This window comes from Neophocaena asiaeorientalis, unplaced genomic scaffold (genome assembly GCF_003031525.2).
Source record: "Neophocaena asiaeorientalis asiaeorientalis breed wild unplaced genomic scaffold, Neophocaena_asiaeorientalis_V1.1 scaffold828, whole genome shotgun sequence".
Classification (NCBI taxonomy): Eukaryota; Metazoa; Chordata; class Mammalia; order Artiodactyla; family Phocoenidae; genus Neophocaena; species Neophocaena asiaeorientalis.
Window position 1 is genome coordinate 1694905 of NW_020175443.1, and position 14216 is coordinate 1709120.

Below are 14216 nucleotides of genomic sequence, written 5' to 3' on the forward strand. Positions count from 1 at the left end.
GCACAGCTTAGCTGTTCTGAAATTCCATTATCACCTGGTAGTGGCACCCTTTGGGCTCTGAGGCCAGGGGGGTCCTGCTCAGGTTCCCTCTGGCTCCCTGTCCACTCCCCTATACCTGGAGCCCCCAGGGCCTGGGCTTGCCTCCTGCATGCCCCGCCCTGGCCTCCTTCCATACCTCAGCAACAGCCCAGGCCCCTCTGCTCCCACCCAACCAGCAAGCAGGTGACCCTGTGCTCAGTACTCTTCACCGGCTCCCCTGGCTCCTGGCACAGCCCCCAGTGCTCACGCAGCCCCCCAACTCGTGCTGCAGCTGCACTGGGCAGTGGGCAGATACTCTGCCAGGTGCCCCCTTGTCTGCAGTGCCTTCCCCCTCTCCCCAGGGACCTGGGTGGGTTCTTCCCATCCAAGGCCCTAACTGCCTAGTGCCTGTCCCCTGACCAGGCTGGCCCAGGTCACCCCTCCTGGGAGCTCCCTCAGAGCCTGGGCCCCTCAGCCAGAATGCCCCCTGCTGCTCTGGCCACCATCTCACCACAAGTATTCCTGGGCACAGAGATCCATCCGACCCACTTCCTTCCCTTCCTGAACCCAAGTCGAATGCGGTAATCAGACCAGCACAGTGAGGACACAATGGGGTTTGTCCATGCCAGAGGGGACCCACGGGGCTCCCGGGGGCTCTCCCAGAGGTGCCCACCCCTTGGCTTCTCTGGGTCCTGGTCAGCCAGTCCCCAGGAGGGGCCTGTGTGCAGGGACCCCTGGTGAGAACTTGGCTGGGCGGCTGCTGCCACAGGGCACCAGTGGGTGGGAACCCCTCCAAACTGCTGCCCCAGGTCCCTCAGCCCCACCTGAGTCCTGAACTGGAGACGCTCCCCTTGGAGATGCAAGCTGCCCCTCGGACCTCACTGAGGGGACTGGATAGAAGGGGGCTGGGTCCCCAGGAGGCCTCAGAATTTGTAAATAACTTGCCTTCTCTTTTGTGTTTCCTGCAGAAAAGCCGAGGGTGGGACTACAGGCTCCGTGGAATGGACCTCAGACAATGTGAGTGAGGTGGGACTCGGAAGGGGGGGTGAAGTGGGGAGGCCAGCACTTTGAACTCGGGCCCCCCAGGGGCGGGCCCTGTGCCTGGTGCCTTCATCTGAGCTCAGGCAGAGCCTTCCCCTCCTGCCAGCAACATCCCAGCGCGGGCCTGGTCCTCAGACCGCCCTGGGCCAGAAGCGAGGGCGAGGCCTGGGGGCCGAGGCGACCAGGCCTCTGCTGACGGGCGCACTCTGCTTCTCTGGTAGGTGCTAGACAGCACCTCACTTGTGCCCCAGGGCCCCCCCAAAGTCAAGAGGCGTGTCCGCATCCCCGACAAGCCCAACTACAGTCTTAATCTTTGGAGCATCATGAAGAACTGCATCGGCCGGGAGCTCTCCAAGATCCCCATGCCGGTAGGGGCCGGGCGGAGCAGCCAGGGGGGCCCTGGGGGCTGTTTTCTTGTGCGTGGATGGGAAGTAATGGCCTTTGGAAGTATACGCAGCCCTGGGTGTCATCTTCTTAATGACACTTGAGGAGCATATAATGTGTTACTGAATCGTGTTCCATCCGCATTGCTGAAATTCCCCCAGGGCAGAGGTCTCACGCTTGGAGGTAAGGAGCCAGGAAGGGGCTCTGCATTGATCAGACAGGGGGCCCTCAAAGTGCCTCCCACCCTGGTAGATGGGGAGTGGTAACATTGGGCTGTGTATGGGGCCGGGTGGACCCTCCTCTTCCATACTGGGCTGCCCCTGGTCCCCACCCCAGCAAGGTCACCAGCAGGCAAAGGGCAGGGCTGGCGCCCTCGTGCTGCCAGATCACAGTGGCATCTCCATGGAGCGGGAGCTGGGGCTGCTCCAGGCCAGACTTGGTTTCACTCTGTGACCCAGGACAGAAGACTTGCATAATAGCTCAGAATACAAGGTAGACCCACTTCATCCATTCATTCACCTATTCATTCATTCACTCACTCATTCACTGATTTCTATGATTCACTGCCCTGGCATTTACATCCTAGGAGGGGAGACTGACAGTAAATGTAACAGAATTCTGCCAGATGCAGCAGGTCAGAACGTGTTGAGGGCTATGGAGAAAACTGAGGCAGGAGAGGCGGGGAGGCAGGCCAGTGAGTGGGGCTGTGGCTTTAGACAGGTCCTCAGATGAGCCTCTCTGTGAAGGTGGTCTGAGCAGTGATGTCCCTGAACATCTGAGAAAAGCAAGGCTGCTATGCCAACAACCCCAGGTCTGTGCTGGGAGCAGTGGACAGTCTGTGCAGACCCCCGACCTGACACCCCGCCCGCAGGTCAACTTTAACGAGCCCCTGTCCATGCTCCAGCGGCTGACGGAGGACCTGGAGTACCACCACCTGCTGGACAAGGCCGTGCACTGCACCAGCTCCGTGGAGCAGATGTGCCTGGTGGCGGCCTTCTCCGTGTCCTCCTACTCCACCACCGTGCACCGCATCGCCAAGCCCTTCAACCCCATGCTGGGCGAGACCTTCGAGCTGGACCGTCTCGATGACATGGGCCTGCGCTCCCTCTGCGAGCAGGTGAGGCCCGCGCACGCTTCAGCCAGGCCTGGGGGTCAGAGCCAGACAAACGGGACATGGCCTCTGACCGAAGGGGCCATCAAGCCAAGGTCCGGTCAGGCAGCTGGGCCTCATGCGGCGGGGACAGGTCAGGGGCGCCCCACGGAGCAGGCCTCCTAGGGACACTGTGGGCCGCGTGGGAGGAGAGCTGGGTGAGGACAGTCAGGCCTGGTGGGGGAGGGGAGGACGCCTCTCTCCACCAGAAGGCATGGAGCGGTGGGGGAGGGGTGTTTGCTGGACACCATCAGGGATTTGGGTGGGCTAGAGCATGGGGTCACCACTGAGCTGAAAGGGAGCAGCCCACGCCCCACGGGGCCGCAGTCAATGAAGGTGGAGGCCGTGAGTGCGAGGGGCCAGAGCTCAGCTCGCCTCCATCCTCTCCATCGCTTCTACAGGCCTTCCCTGCAGGTACTGGTCTCCCCAAGCCGTGGAACCAAAACTGGGCCCCTCGGGCACCTCAGCCCAGCTCTGGTTCACTGAGTGCCAGGAGGACCCAGGCAGGGGCTACATGAAGGCGCCCAGGATAGATTCGGGTCGGGCTGCCGCTGAGTATCTACCATGTGCCAGCCGCTGCTGTGGGCCCAGGGGTTGAGCTCAGAAAGCAGACAGTTCGCAATCCAGTGGCTGGTTTAAAGGTGTGCTCTGCCTGCTGTGCAGGCCTGTAGGAGGCCAGACCAGGGGAGGTAGGAGGTTGATCACAGGCACCTTTAAAAAGCAGAGCTAGGGCTTTGCCTTGGATGTGGGTAGGGAGGCTGGGCGGCAAGGATGACCCAGGGTTCTTGGCCTGAACTACTACTGAGTACATTTCTTCGTTGAACATTGCTGATCAAGTAACCCCTCAGGAGTTGAGGGTGCAGCCAGCTGGGAAGTGGCCTGTTCTCGTGGGCCGGGGGGTGGGGAGCAGGTACTGTGGATGTGGATGGTTCTGGCTCTTTTAGGAAGGCCCGGGAGCGGTTTGGCAACACAGAGTGAGGGAGAGAGAAGGAGCCGAGGTCAGAGAGAAGGAGGCAGGCGGCAGAAGGCTCTTCTCTGTGTGGGAAGAGTCACGGGAGGGCAGAGGAGGCAGCTTTCTGAGGAACCGCCCCCGTCACTGGCTGCTGTGGGGAGAGTGCAGCGCAGGTATAAGGGTGGAGCAGGGAGGCTGGGGAGGCTGGAGGTGGCACAGGGGAAGGGCAGATTCTGGATGCTGTTTTGAAGAAAGAACAGCCAGGATTTGCTAAGGATTTAGCTGGGGAACATGAGAAAGTGGGGCCAGCCATGACTCTAGAGCATTTGGTGTGAGCAGCTGGACCGACTGGATCGTCTGCCCGAGAAGGTGGTGCTGACACTGAGCTCCAGGGCCAGGTCTCTGGGGTCACGTCCCTGAATTTGCTGATGGGTGGGCTTCAGTGGGGGCCCTGGCCACAGGCATCGGGCAGGCTCGGGGACGGCTCACTCATCACCCAGTTGCTGGCAGGTTTGGCCGGTGCCTCTGAGACGTAGGAAGGATGAGGGTGCCTCCTGTGGGGACTGTCGGGAGCTCTGGGCCGTCTGCACGGAGGGGTGCAGGGAGGCTGGAGCCCACGGCTGCAGTTCCGGGGCGAGGCTGTGAGACGGGAGGCTGGGAGAGGCTTTGCCCTAATCCTGTGACCAAAGGAGCCACAGAAATGAGGAGGGACAGATGAGGAAAAGTTGATGGCAGTGTCCTGGTGGTGAGACTGTGGTCAGGGTGCCCAGTGCTGGAGAGGACGGGGCGGAGGCACCAGGTGGGCAGAGCAGGCTGCACCGCCATCCAGGCTGGGATGGGACACCAGCTGGACTCCAGCTCTGGAGCCGGGCTGGCCGGGAGGCTTCCCATCCTGGGCCTCCTCAGTGCAATACAGCACAACAGATGCAGCCTCTGCAGGCGATGGGCAGGTTAACTAGAGAGTAGGCCCGAAGCCCCTGGTAGAGCCTAACGCCCTCACTTTATTCACCCTCAGCACAGCTTGTCACAATGTCATCACCCTCATTCCACAGCCCAAGTCAGGAGTGAAAACGCCCCGGCCACTGGCTCAGGCCCACAGTAGTTGGGATGCCCCAGCCCTGCCCCCGTCCAGTGCCACCCAGGCTGCTCCCCTGGGCATTCCCTTGCTTTCCCACTGGAGCACTGTCCTTTCTGGGGGGCCCAGGCCCTGCCGTGTGTCCTGGTTCCCAGGGCCACAGAGCCATTCGTACTGGGCACGGGGCAGGCTGACCCCCGGCCGGTTGGGGGCAGGCCCGGGCCACATCCAGCAGACGCTCACGGCCTGTGGGTCTGGTCTCAGGTAAGCCACCACCCGCCATCGGCCGCACACTATGTGTTCTCCAAACACGGCTGGAGCCTCTGGCAGGAGATCACCATCTCCAGCAAGTTCCGGGGGAAATACCTCTCCATCATGCCGCTAGGTGAGCGGGGGCAGAAGGACACTCTGGATGAGGGGGAGGGTTTGCCAACCCAGAAGCCAGCTTGGTGCCTCCAGGGGTGACGTCAGTCCCCCCGTAGACTTCCTGGATGCCCCCCTGACCTGTACCCTATCCCCAGTCTGCACAAATACTGCTTCTGGTTCTCAGGACCCTGGGACCTCGGGAGGGTGGGTCAGGCTGGCTGGGACCCAGCATGGCAGGCCATGACCTCTGACCCTATATCCGGCCTCCAGGTGCCATCCACTTAGAATTCCAGGCCAGCGGGAATCACTACGTGTGGAGGAAAAGCACCTCGACTGTGCATAACATCATCGTGGGCAAGCTCTGGATCGACCAGGTCAGGGGATGCTCTCGGGGAGGGGCCGTGTGGCCCAGGGATCGGCCGCTGACCACTCCCCTCCCTTACCAGACAGGGGACGTCGAGATTGTGAACCACAAGACAAAGGACCGATGCCAGCTAAAGTTCTTACCCTACAGCTATTTCTCCAAAGAGGTGGCCCGGAAGGTAAGCAAGGCCACCTCTTGGAGCCTGTCGGGGGGAACCCCGGAGAGGGGCGTGTGCCTACGCTGGCCCTGCCAATGTCCCCAGGTGACAGGAGTGGTGAGTGACAGCCAGGGCAAGGCCCACTACGTGCTGTCAGGCTCGTGGGATGAACAGATGGAGTGCGCCAAGATCGTGCAAAGCAGCCCCAGCAGCCCCAGCTTGGACGGGAAGCAGAAAACAGTGTACCAGACACTACCGGCCAAGCTGATGTGGAAGAAGTACCCGCTGCCGTGAGTGGGGCTGCGGGGCAAAGAACAGGCAGGGAGCGGGGAGGGGACAAGCCAGACAGGAAGCGAGCGGCGGGCACGGGAGGGTTCAGGCCACGCCTGAGGGGAGCCAGACACCCGACTGTAAATAAGCGTTGACACCATCAGGTGGCAGCACGTCCTATGCAGAGACTTTAAACAAGCTGATTGATGGGACAAGTCCGCATAGTCCAAGGAATGAAAACCAAACATGAAAATAAGTGCAGGAAACTATAAAAAGTGGCACAGCTGATTCCAAAGAGAATGAAACAGAAATTCTACAAAGGAAACGTAAAGTAACTGAAATTGAGAACTCCATGGGAAGGTTTAATAGAACCCATTGACTGAATATAGGTCAGAAGAAATAATCTTCAGATAAACAGACAAAACCTGGAAAAGCCAAGCACCTAGAGAGAGAAGGCTGGCCACCTGGTGACCCAGAGTGAGTCCCTGGAGCAGCCCCACAGGCATCCCTGGAGCCTGGGAGAGTGCAGCGTCAGGACGTGTAGGGCACGTTGAGTTTGAGAGCAGGGTCCAGGCTTCTGGTCAGAGTCCAGAAGCAAGAGACCATCTCAGGAGTCTTATCTGAGGAGAAAACAGCAGAGATTTTCCACATCTAAATCTATACAGTGAAACTGTTGAGACTAGATCAGAGAAAATATTAAGCAGCCAGATTTTTTAAAAGATGTACTTTCTGAGGAACAGCAGACTGACAACCTTCTCCTCATCAGCAATAACGGGAGCTTGAAGACAGATGAAATCTTACACATGCAGAAAGACTCACTGACAGGTGAGAATTAATTACACACCCAGCGGGAACATCTTTACAGAGTAAAGTTGAAATAGACATTTTCAAGCCACTCATTTTGCCACCAGCAGACCAGCACTAAGGATAGAGCTCCCAGATAGAAGAACCAAGATGTGTGAAATGAGGAACAAAACCTATGTGAACAGTGAATAAATAAGAACAATAATGTCTTGTGGGGTTTAAAATCTAAACATTAAGTGCAACTGCACAATCAGGTAAGTCAGAAAACTGGAAACTTTTCAAAGGCCCTTGTGCTACCCAAGAGGAGGGTCAAGATGCACACTCATTTCTGCCTATGTGAACTATGCATATTGTAACTCCTAGAGTAGCTACTAAATTACTATGTTTGATTGGAGTCCCAGAAGGAAAGGAAAGGAAAGAAAGAAAAATAGAAAGGAGAGAGAAATAGTTAAAGAAATGATGGAAATAAATTTCCCCAAACAAACAGATGAAAGACCTTGGGTTGAAAGGGCCTGTTGGAGTTCCAGAGACAGGAAACAAAGAAAAACTTCTGCCTAGACCACAATATACTGAAAATTAAGGACACCAAGGAGAAAATTCTAATAGCTTCCAGAGAGAAAAGATTTCAGTAGAGAATGAAGAATCAGATGGACATCAGATTTTTGGAATAATATTTTCAAAGTAATGAAGAAAATGAAATTAGAAGGTAAAAGTTTCTGTCCAGGGCTTCCCTGGTGGTGCAGTGGTTAAGAATCCGCCTGCCAAAGCAGAGGACATGGGTCCTAACCCTGGTCCGGGAAGATCACACATGCCACGGAGCAACTAAGCCCGCGAGCCACAACTACTGAGCACACGTGCCACAACTACTGAAGCCCGCGCGCCTAGAGCCTGTGCTCTGCAACAGGAGAAGCCACCACAATGAGATACCCATGCACCGCAACAAAGAGTAGCCCCCGCTCGCCCCAACTAGAGAAAGCCCGCGTGCAGCAACGAAGGCCCAACACAGCCAAAAATAAATTAAAAAAAAAAAAGTTTCTGTCCAGCTGAGCTATCGTTCAAATATGAGGCTGTGATAAAAAAAAAAACAAAATGTTCTCAGGTGAACAGCCTCAGAAGGTTTGCCACACAAAAACCCACAATGAAAACAGTAGTCTAAAAGGGGGAGGGAAAGAATCCAGAAGGTGCTACAGTAGTTATATGAAATAAAAGGTTGTGTGTGGGAGGGATTTTCAGAATAATTACTAAGACCAAAGAAAAACAGAAAATGTTCCCACAACAGTCCAGAATTAAAAGTGTAGATGATGTTAACACAATGGAGTCTAGGGAGACAGAGGACACCATGGGATGTGAAGGTAGAGACCAACAGAAGATTTTTAAATCAGTAAAAAATATTAAAAAGACAAATAAAAACAGCAAGTTAACACAGTAGAGATAAGTCCAGGCATAATAACATAAATAGATGAAACCCACTAGTTAAAAAAGCAAAATATTGGGTTGGCCCAAAAGTTTGTTCGGGTTTTCCCTACCATTTATGGAAAAACCTGAATGATCTTTTTGGCCAACCCAATACTAACTGACTGGATTTTTAAAAATCCAGATGCATGCACCTTCTAAGAAAGATCCAAAGCGTAATGATGGGCAAAGGTTGAAAGTAAAAGATAGACATATCATGAAAATACTAACCAAAAAGCTATAACAGCTATATTAATATAAGGTAAAAACAGACTTTAGGACAAAAGCATTATTAGGGATGGAAGAGTTGCTACATGATAAAACGTTGAGTTCTTCGAGAAGATATGAACAGTATGCATGACACAGACATTATGCATGTAGTGAAAGAGCCTCAAAAATACACAAAGCACACATATTGAGAGAGTAAAGGGAGAAATGGATAAATCCATCACCACAGTGGAAGACAGAGATTTCAACACACCCTTCTCACTTGTTGAGAGTCAAATGGGGAAAAGCAACCCAGCAAGATGGAGAGCGAAAAAACACAGGATATACATATACTTATGGTTGCAACAGAGAACATGCTTTTTCTCAAGTATACGTGGAATTTATGCAAAAATCAATCGTGTACTAAACCCTAAAGAAAGCCTCAACAAATGTACAGAGGGTAGCACACAGACCACAGCCTATGATAAGACAAATTAGAAGTTATGAGCAAAATGTCAAAAAGTCCCCACATATTTGGGAAAAAATTTAAGTTGCTAAATAATTCATGGACAAAATAATAAGTTAGAATGGAAATTTTAAAATGCCTAGAACTGAATGAGAAGAAAAAGATATCAAAACTGGCTGGATATACCAAAGGCAAAGCTTCAAAGGAAATGTATTGCCTTAAATAGGTATATAAGCTTATTAAGGCTTTTTCATTCTAAGAAATTAGAGAAAGTGCAACATATAAACCGTAAAAATAAAAGCAGAGGGACTTTCCTAGTGGCGCAGTGGTTAAGAATCCACCTGCCAATGCAGGGGACACGGGTTAAAAAAATGAACAGAAAACTACTGGCAAGACTGATCAAGAGAGAATATAGAAATAAATATTATTAATGTTTTCATTATGTTTATTATATTTAAAGTATAAAGAGATTATTAAAATTCTCATTGGAAGGACAAATTTTTAGAAAAATATAACTTACAAGAACTGAGTCTAGAAGAAAAAAAAAAAGCCTGACTAATCCTATAATTAAAGATACTGAAGCAGTAGTTTAAAAATTTCCACAGGGAAAACACAAAGCCCAGGTAGTTTTATAGGTGAATTCTACCAAGTTGTCAAGAAACATATACCCCAATTTTATAGAAAATCTTCCAGACCATAGAAAAAGAAATACTTTCCTTTCTTATACTGTGAGGCCAGTATAAGATACCTAATACCAAACCAGGCTAAAAGAGTAGTAGGAAAATAAAAGTTCTACCCTCTTTCACTCATGGATAAGCACAATTCCAAAACAAGACATCAGAAAATCCAACAGTATATGAAAAAGATAACATTCTTCAGTCATGTTGAGTTTATCCTGGGTACGCAAGGATGAGTCTGTACTAGAAAATCCATAAATTGGTTACATTAACAGATCTGAACAAAAGGCATCTTAGGTGCCTCAATATAAGATTAATATGCAAAAGTCAGTTGCATTTCTATACAAACAACTAGAAAATACAGTTTAAGAGAAGACACCAATTATCATATCAGAGAATATCAAGGACCTTGTAACAAATCTTATAATATATGCAAGACCTCTATAGAGAAAATTATAAAACTTTGCTGAGATATCAAGGAAGAGCTAAATGAATGGAGAAAGATACCACGTTCGTGGGTAGAAAGACTAAGTACTATTAATATGTCATGATCTAAAGAGTCGGTAAACCAAACAAAATCCTAATAGTGATTGTCATGGAACTTGATACTATGATTTCTTAATTTATATTGAAGAATAAAGGGCCAGGATATTTTTTAAAAAAAGAGGACTTGCCCTATTAGATACTTATTTTGAAGCTATAGTGAAATAGAATAGTAAGCCTGGAAACTATGCCCTGGATGTGTATATATCTTTGGTATATAACAAAGGTCCCGTATCATAGCACATGGAAAGATGGCACCATCCACTAAAAGGATCTCGGGAAAATGGTTATCCATATAGAAAACCATTAAGTGAATCTTTCCCTTACATTATTATAACAAAAATCAACTCCAAATAAAGGTCTTACAGTAAGTATTAAGTTTGACTTACTGTTAAACAGTAAGTTAAACTCTAAGTAGAGGGACTTCCCTGGTGGCGCAATGGTTAAGAATCCGCTTGCCAACGCAGGGGACAGGGGTTCAATCCTTGGTGCGGGAAGATCCCACATGCTGCAGAGCAACTAAGCCACAACTACTGAGCCTGTGCTCTAGAGCCCACGAGCCACAACTACTGAGCCCATGTGCCACAACTACTGAAGCCTGTGTGCCTAGAGCCCGTGCTCAACAACGAGAGAAGCCACCACAATGAGAAGCCCGTGCACCGCAATGAAGAGTAGCCCCCACTTGCCGCTACTAGAGAAAGCCCACACGCAGCAACAAAGACCCAACGCAGCCAATAAATAAATAAATGTTCCTTTAAAAAATAAATAAAAAATAAATTCTAGTCTTTCTGTATCCACATACTATTAAAAAGAAAGAAAAAACCTCTAAGTAGAAAATATAGATGAGTATCATCTATAACTTATGGAAATATTTCTTAAATAAGACAAAAACACTGATGTATTCAATTATATTAAAATGCTTCTGTTCATTAAAAGAAATTTTGCTGGGGCTTCCCTCGTGGCTCAGTGGTTAAGAATCCACCTGCCAATGCAGGGAACATAGCTTCAATCCCTGGTTCGGGAAGATCCCACATGCTGCAGAGCAACTAAGCCCGTGCGCCACAACTACTGAAGACCGGGCGCCTAAAGCCCATGCTGTGCAACAAGAGAAGCCACCGCAATGAGCAGAATGAGAAGCCCACGCACTGCAACAAACAGTAGCCCCTGCTCGCTGCAACTAGATAAAGCCCGTGCACAGCAATGAAGACCCAACGCAGCCAAAAACAAATAAATAGGAACAAAAAGAATACATACAGACCTTCTAATGAATAAATAAAGCAAAAACAATCCAATGGGAATGTGCAAGTCATGAACAAGAATTTCACACAAGAAGAAACATATGGCCAATCACCATACGAAAATGATAACATCATTGGTAATCAGGGAAATGCAAATCAGAACCACAATAAGATGCAGTTTTACCTTCATTTGATTTGAAAAAATGAACAGTCTGGTAATATCAAGTGTTGAAGAAGGTATGGATCCACAGTATCCCTTATACATCACTGGTGGGAATGTGAGCTGGTATGACCATGCTGGAAAGCAGTGTGGCCTTACCTTCTAAAGAAGAACATCACAGACTCTGCAGCCCAGTAATCCCACTTCTAGGTGTATACTCAAGAGAAATTCCTATAAATGTACAACAGGAAACATGAATAAGATTACTCAAAGCAAAACTTGAAAACAACTCAAACTTATTGGATGAAATAATTAGTATATTCACACAAGGCAATATTTACAGTAGTTGAAACAAATGAACCACAGCAACATACAATACAGATAAATCTTAGTAATATAATATTAAGTTTAAAAAAAGCAAGTCCCAGGTTACATACATATTCTTTTAATACAGTTAAAAACAAATATCTAAAATATATGTATATGAATACACACACAGACGTACACACACACTTAAGACTACTTAAAGATGCAATAAAATTATATTAAAAGGAAAGCAAAGGACTGATGAACCCAGGAGTCCTGCCAGTGGCTACCTGAGAGGAGGATGGATTGGTGAGTTTTCCCTATGGTCAGATGTAGGCTTTGTCATGATTCTACCTTTGGTTTAGGTGGCAAGGTCGCATTAATACAAGCAGGCCGGGGCTTCCCTCGTGTCGCAGTGGTTAAGAATCCACCTGACAATGCAGGGGACATGGGTTCGAGCCCTGGTCCAGGAAGATCCCACATGCCGCTGAGCAACTAAGCCCATGTGCCACAACTACTGAGCCTGCGCTCTAGAGCCTGCGAGCCACAACTACTGAGCCCATGTGCCACAACTACTGAGCCTGTGCTCTAGAGCCTGCGAGCCACAACTACTGAAGCCTGTGTGCCACAACTAGTGAAGCCCACACGCCCGTGCATGGCAACGAAGAGTAGCCCCCGCTCCCCGCAACTAAAGAAAGCCTTGCGTAGCAACAAAGGCCCAATGCAGCCCAAAATAATTAATTAATTGATTGAAAAAAAATACAAGCAGGCCATGTAAGGACCAACATACCAAGTATTATGACTAATTCAAAACTTTCACAGTATCAAAGCAGTATAAAAAGAAAAAAACGAAATAAGATAGATTTAAATCCAACATATTAGTAATTACATTAAGTGTTCCCATAAGCTTTCAGACAAATTTTTAAAAATCAAACTTTATGTGGTTTACAAAAAATACATCTAAATAAAATAAAGACTGGAATAAAAGGATGGAAAAAGATATGTATACATAGAAATACTAACCAAACAAAAGCTGCCTTCAGCTATAGTAATATCACAAAACAGACATTAAAACAAAAGGTCAAAGAGGGACAAAATGATAAAGGTTCAATTTGCCAGGAAGATTTTAAATTTGAATATACCCTGTACCTAATAACAGCCCCAAAATGTATACAGCAAAAGTTGATAGAAATATAAGGAAAAATGGACTAGTTTACAACCAAAGTGGGAGATTTTAACATATTTCTTTTAGTAATGGATAGCAGAAGAAAATGTCTGGAGGACAAGTTTGAACAATAGAACCTTCAGGACAGCTGTAGAACATTGCACTCAACAACTGTGGAAAACGCAATCTCTTTGATTACATGTGGAACGTTTGCAAAAACTGACCATATACTGGGCCATAAAACAAATTTCAAAGAGATGAAATTATACGAAGTATACTGTCTGACTCCAAAGTGAGTGTGCTAGAAACAAAGATGACTAGAAAAATGACCATATATTTATAAACTTAAGAAATGTACTTCCAACCAATCCATAGGACAAAGAAAGTATAATGAAAATTAGAAAGTATAACTGCATGATAATGAAAATAATACATAACAAAAATGGTAGAATGCAGCTAAAGCAGTAGTTGGAGTGAAATTTGTAGCCTTGAAATGCACATATTAGAAAAGAAGAGACATGGGAAAATATTGAGCTAAGCATCCATCCCAGGAAGTTAGAAAAGGAGCAGCAAAAGAAATCCCAACAAAGTAGAAGGAGGACTATACAAGCAAAATCAGTAAAGCAGAAAAACCTAAAATAGGATCAACAAAGTTTCATCTTCCACCAACGAAGAAAACGGACAAACCTCTGACATGACTGGGTAGAGAGAAGGTGCACAGCATCAACATTACAGATGCGAAAGAGGACACTGCTGTCACACACATTAAAGGAATAATAATGAGGACATTATGAAACACTTCAGGCTGATATATATGAAAAATTGGACAAGGGGGGCAAGTTCCCAGAGAAGTATAATGTGGCAAAACATGCAGGTCGGTGGAGGCTGCAAGGTGCAGGGAGGAAAGGGCGAGGTGGACACAAGGCCAGGTTTGGGGGGTTCAGGGGGTGCACATGCAGGAGGGGAAGCAGAGAGGGGGCCGAGTGTGTCCCGGCAGCTCACCCCATGGGGCCCCGCAGGGACAACGCGGAGAACATGTACTACTTCTCGGAGCTGGCCCTGACCCTCAACGAGCACGAGGAGGGCGTGGCGCCCACCGACAGCCGCTTGCGGCCCGACCAGCGGCTGATGGAGAAGGGACACTGGGATGAGGCCAACACGGAGAAGCAGCGGCTGGAGGAGAAGCAGCGCGTGAATCGGCGCCGGAGGTTGGAGGCCTGCTCGCGGGGCTGCGGTGCGGAGGAAGGTGAGGCCAGTGGGGAGGGGGGCCCCCGGGAGTGAGGCCAGCGGGAGAGGGCATGGGGTTCTCCCAGGAACTGGGAGGAGATGAGGGGACTGGAAGAAGCTGAGGGGGAGAGAGGGGATTCCCTGGGGGCAGGGAGGGGTGCTGGAGAAGGGGGGCACCCCAGGAGCGAGGAGGA

General features: G+C 49.2%; 1 protein-coding gene across 3 annotated transcripts in view; it reads left to right on the forward strand.

Annotated features, from left to right (window-relative positions):
• OSBP2 (oxysterol binding protein 2) overlaps window positions 1–14216 on the forward strand; it is a 145254-nt gene that overhangs the window by 130166 nt on the left and 872 nt on the right. Inside the window, exons 6-14 of one of the 3 annotated variants that reach the window (XM_024767995.1) lie at window positions 220–222; window positions 987–1035; window positions 1281–1427; window positions 2315–2560; window positions 4885–5005; window positions 5257–5360; window positions 5433–5528; window positions 5613–5797; window positions 13815–14041. In XM_024767995.1, the coding sequence (XP_024623763.1) occupies window positions 220–222; window positions 987–1035; window positions 1281–1427; window positions 2315–2560; window positions 4885–5005; window positions 5257–5360; window positions 5433–5528; window positions 5613–5797; window positions 13815–14041 (1178 nt within the window). Of the gene's footprint in view, window positions 1–219; window positions 223–986; window positions 1036–1280; window positions 1428–2314; window positions 2561–4884; window positions 5006–5256; window positions 5361–5432; window positions 5529–5612; window positions 5798–13814; window positions 14047–14216 lie in introns of all 3 variants that reach the window. The other 2 variants (XM_024767996.1, XM_024767994.1) reach the window with 2 other exon arrangements.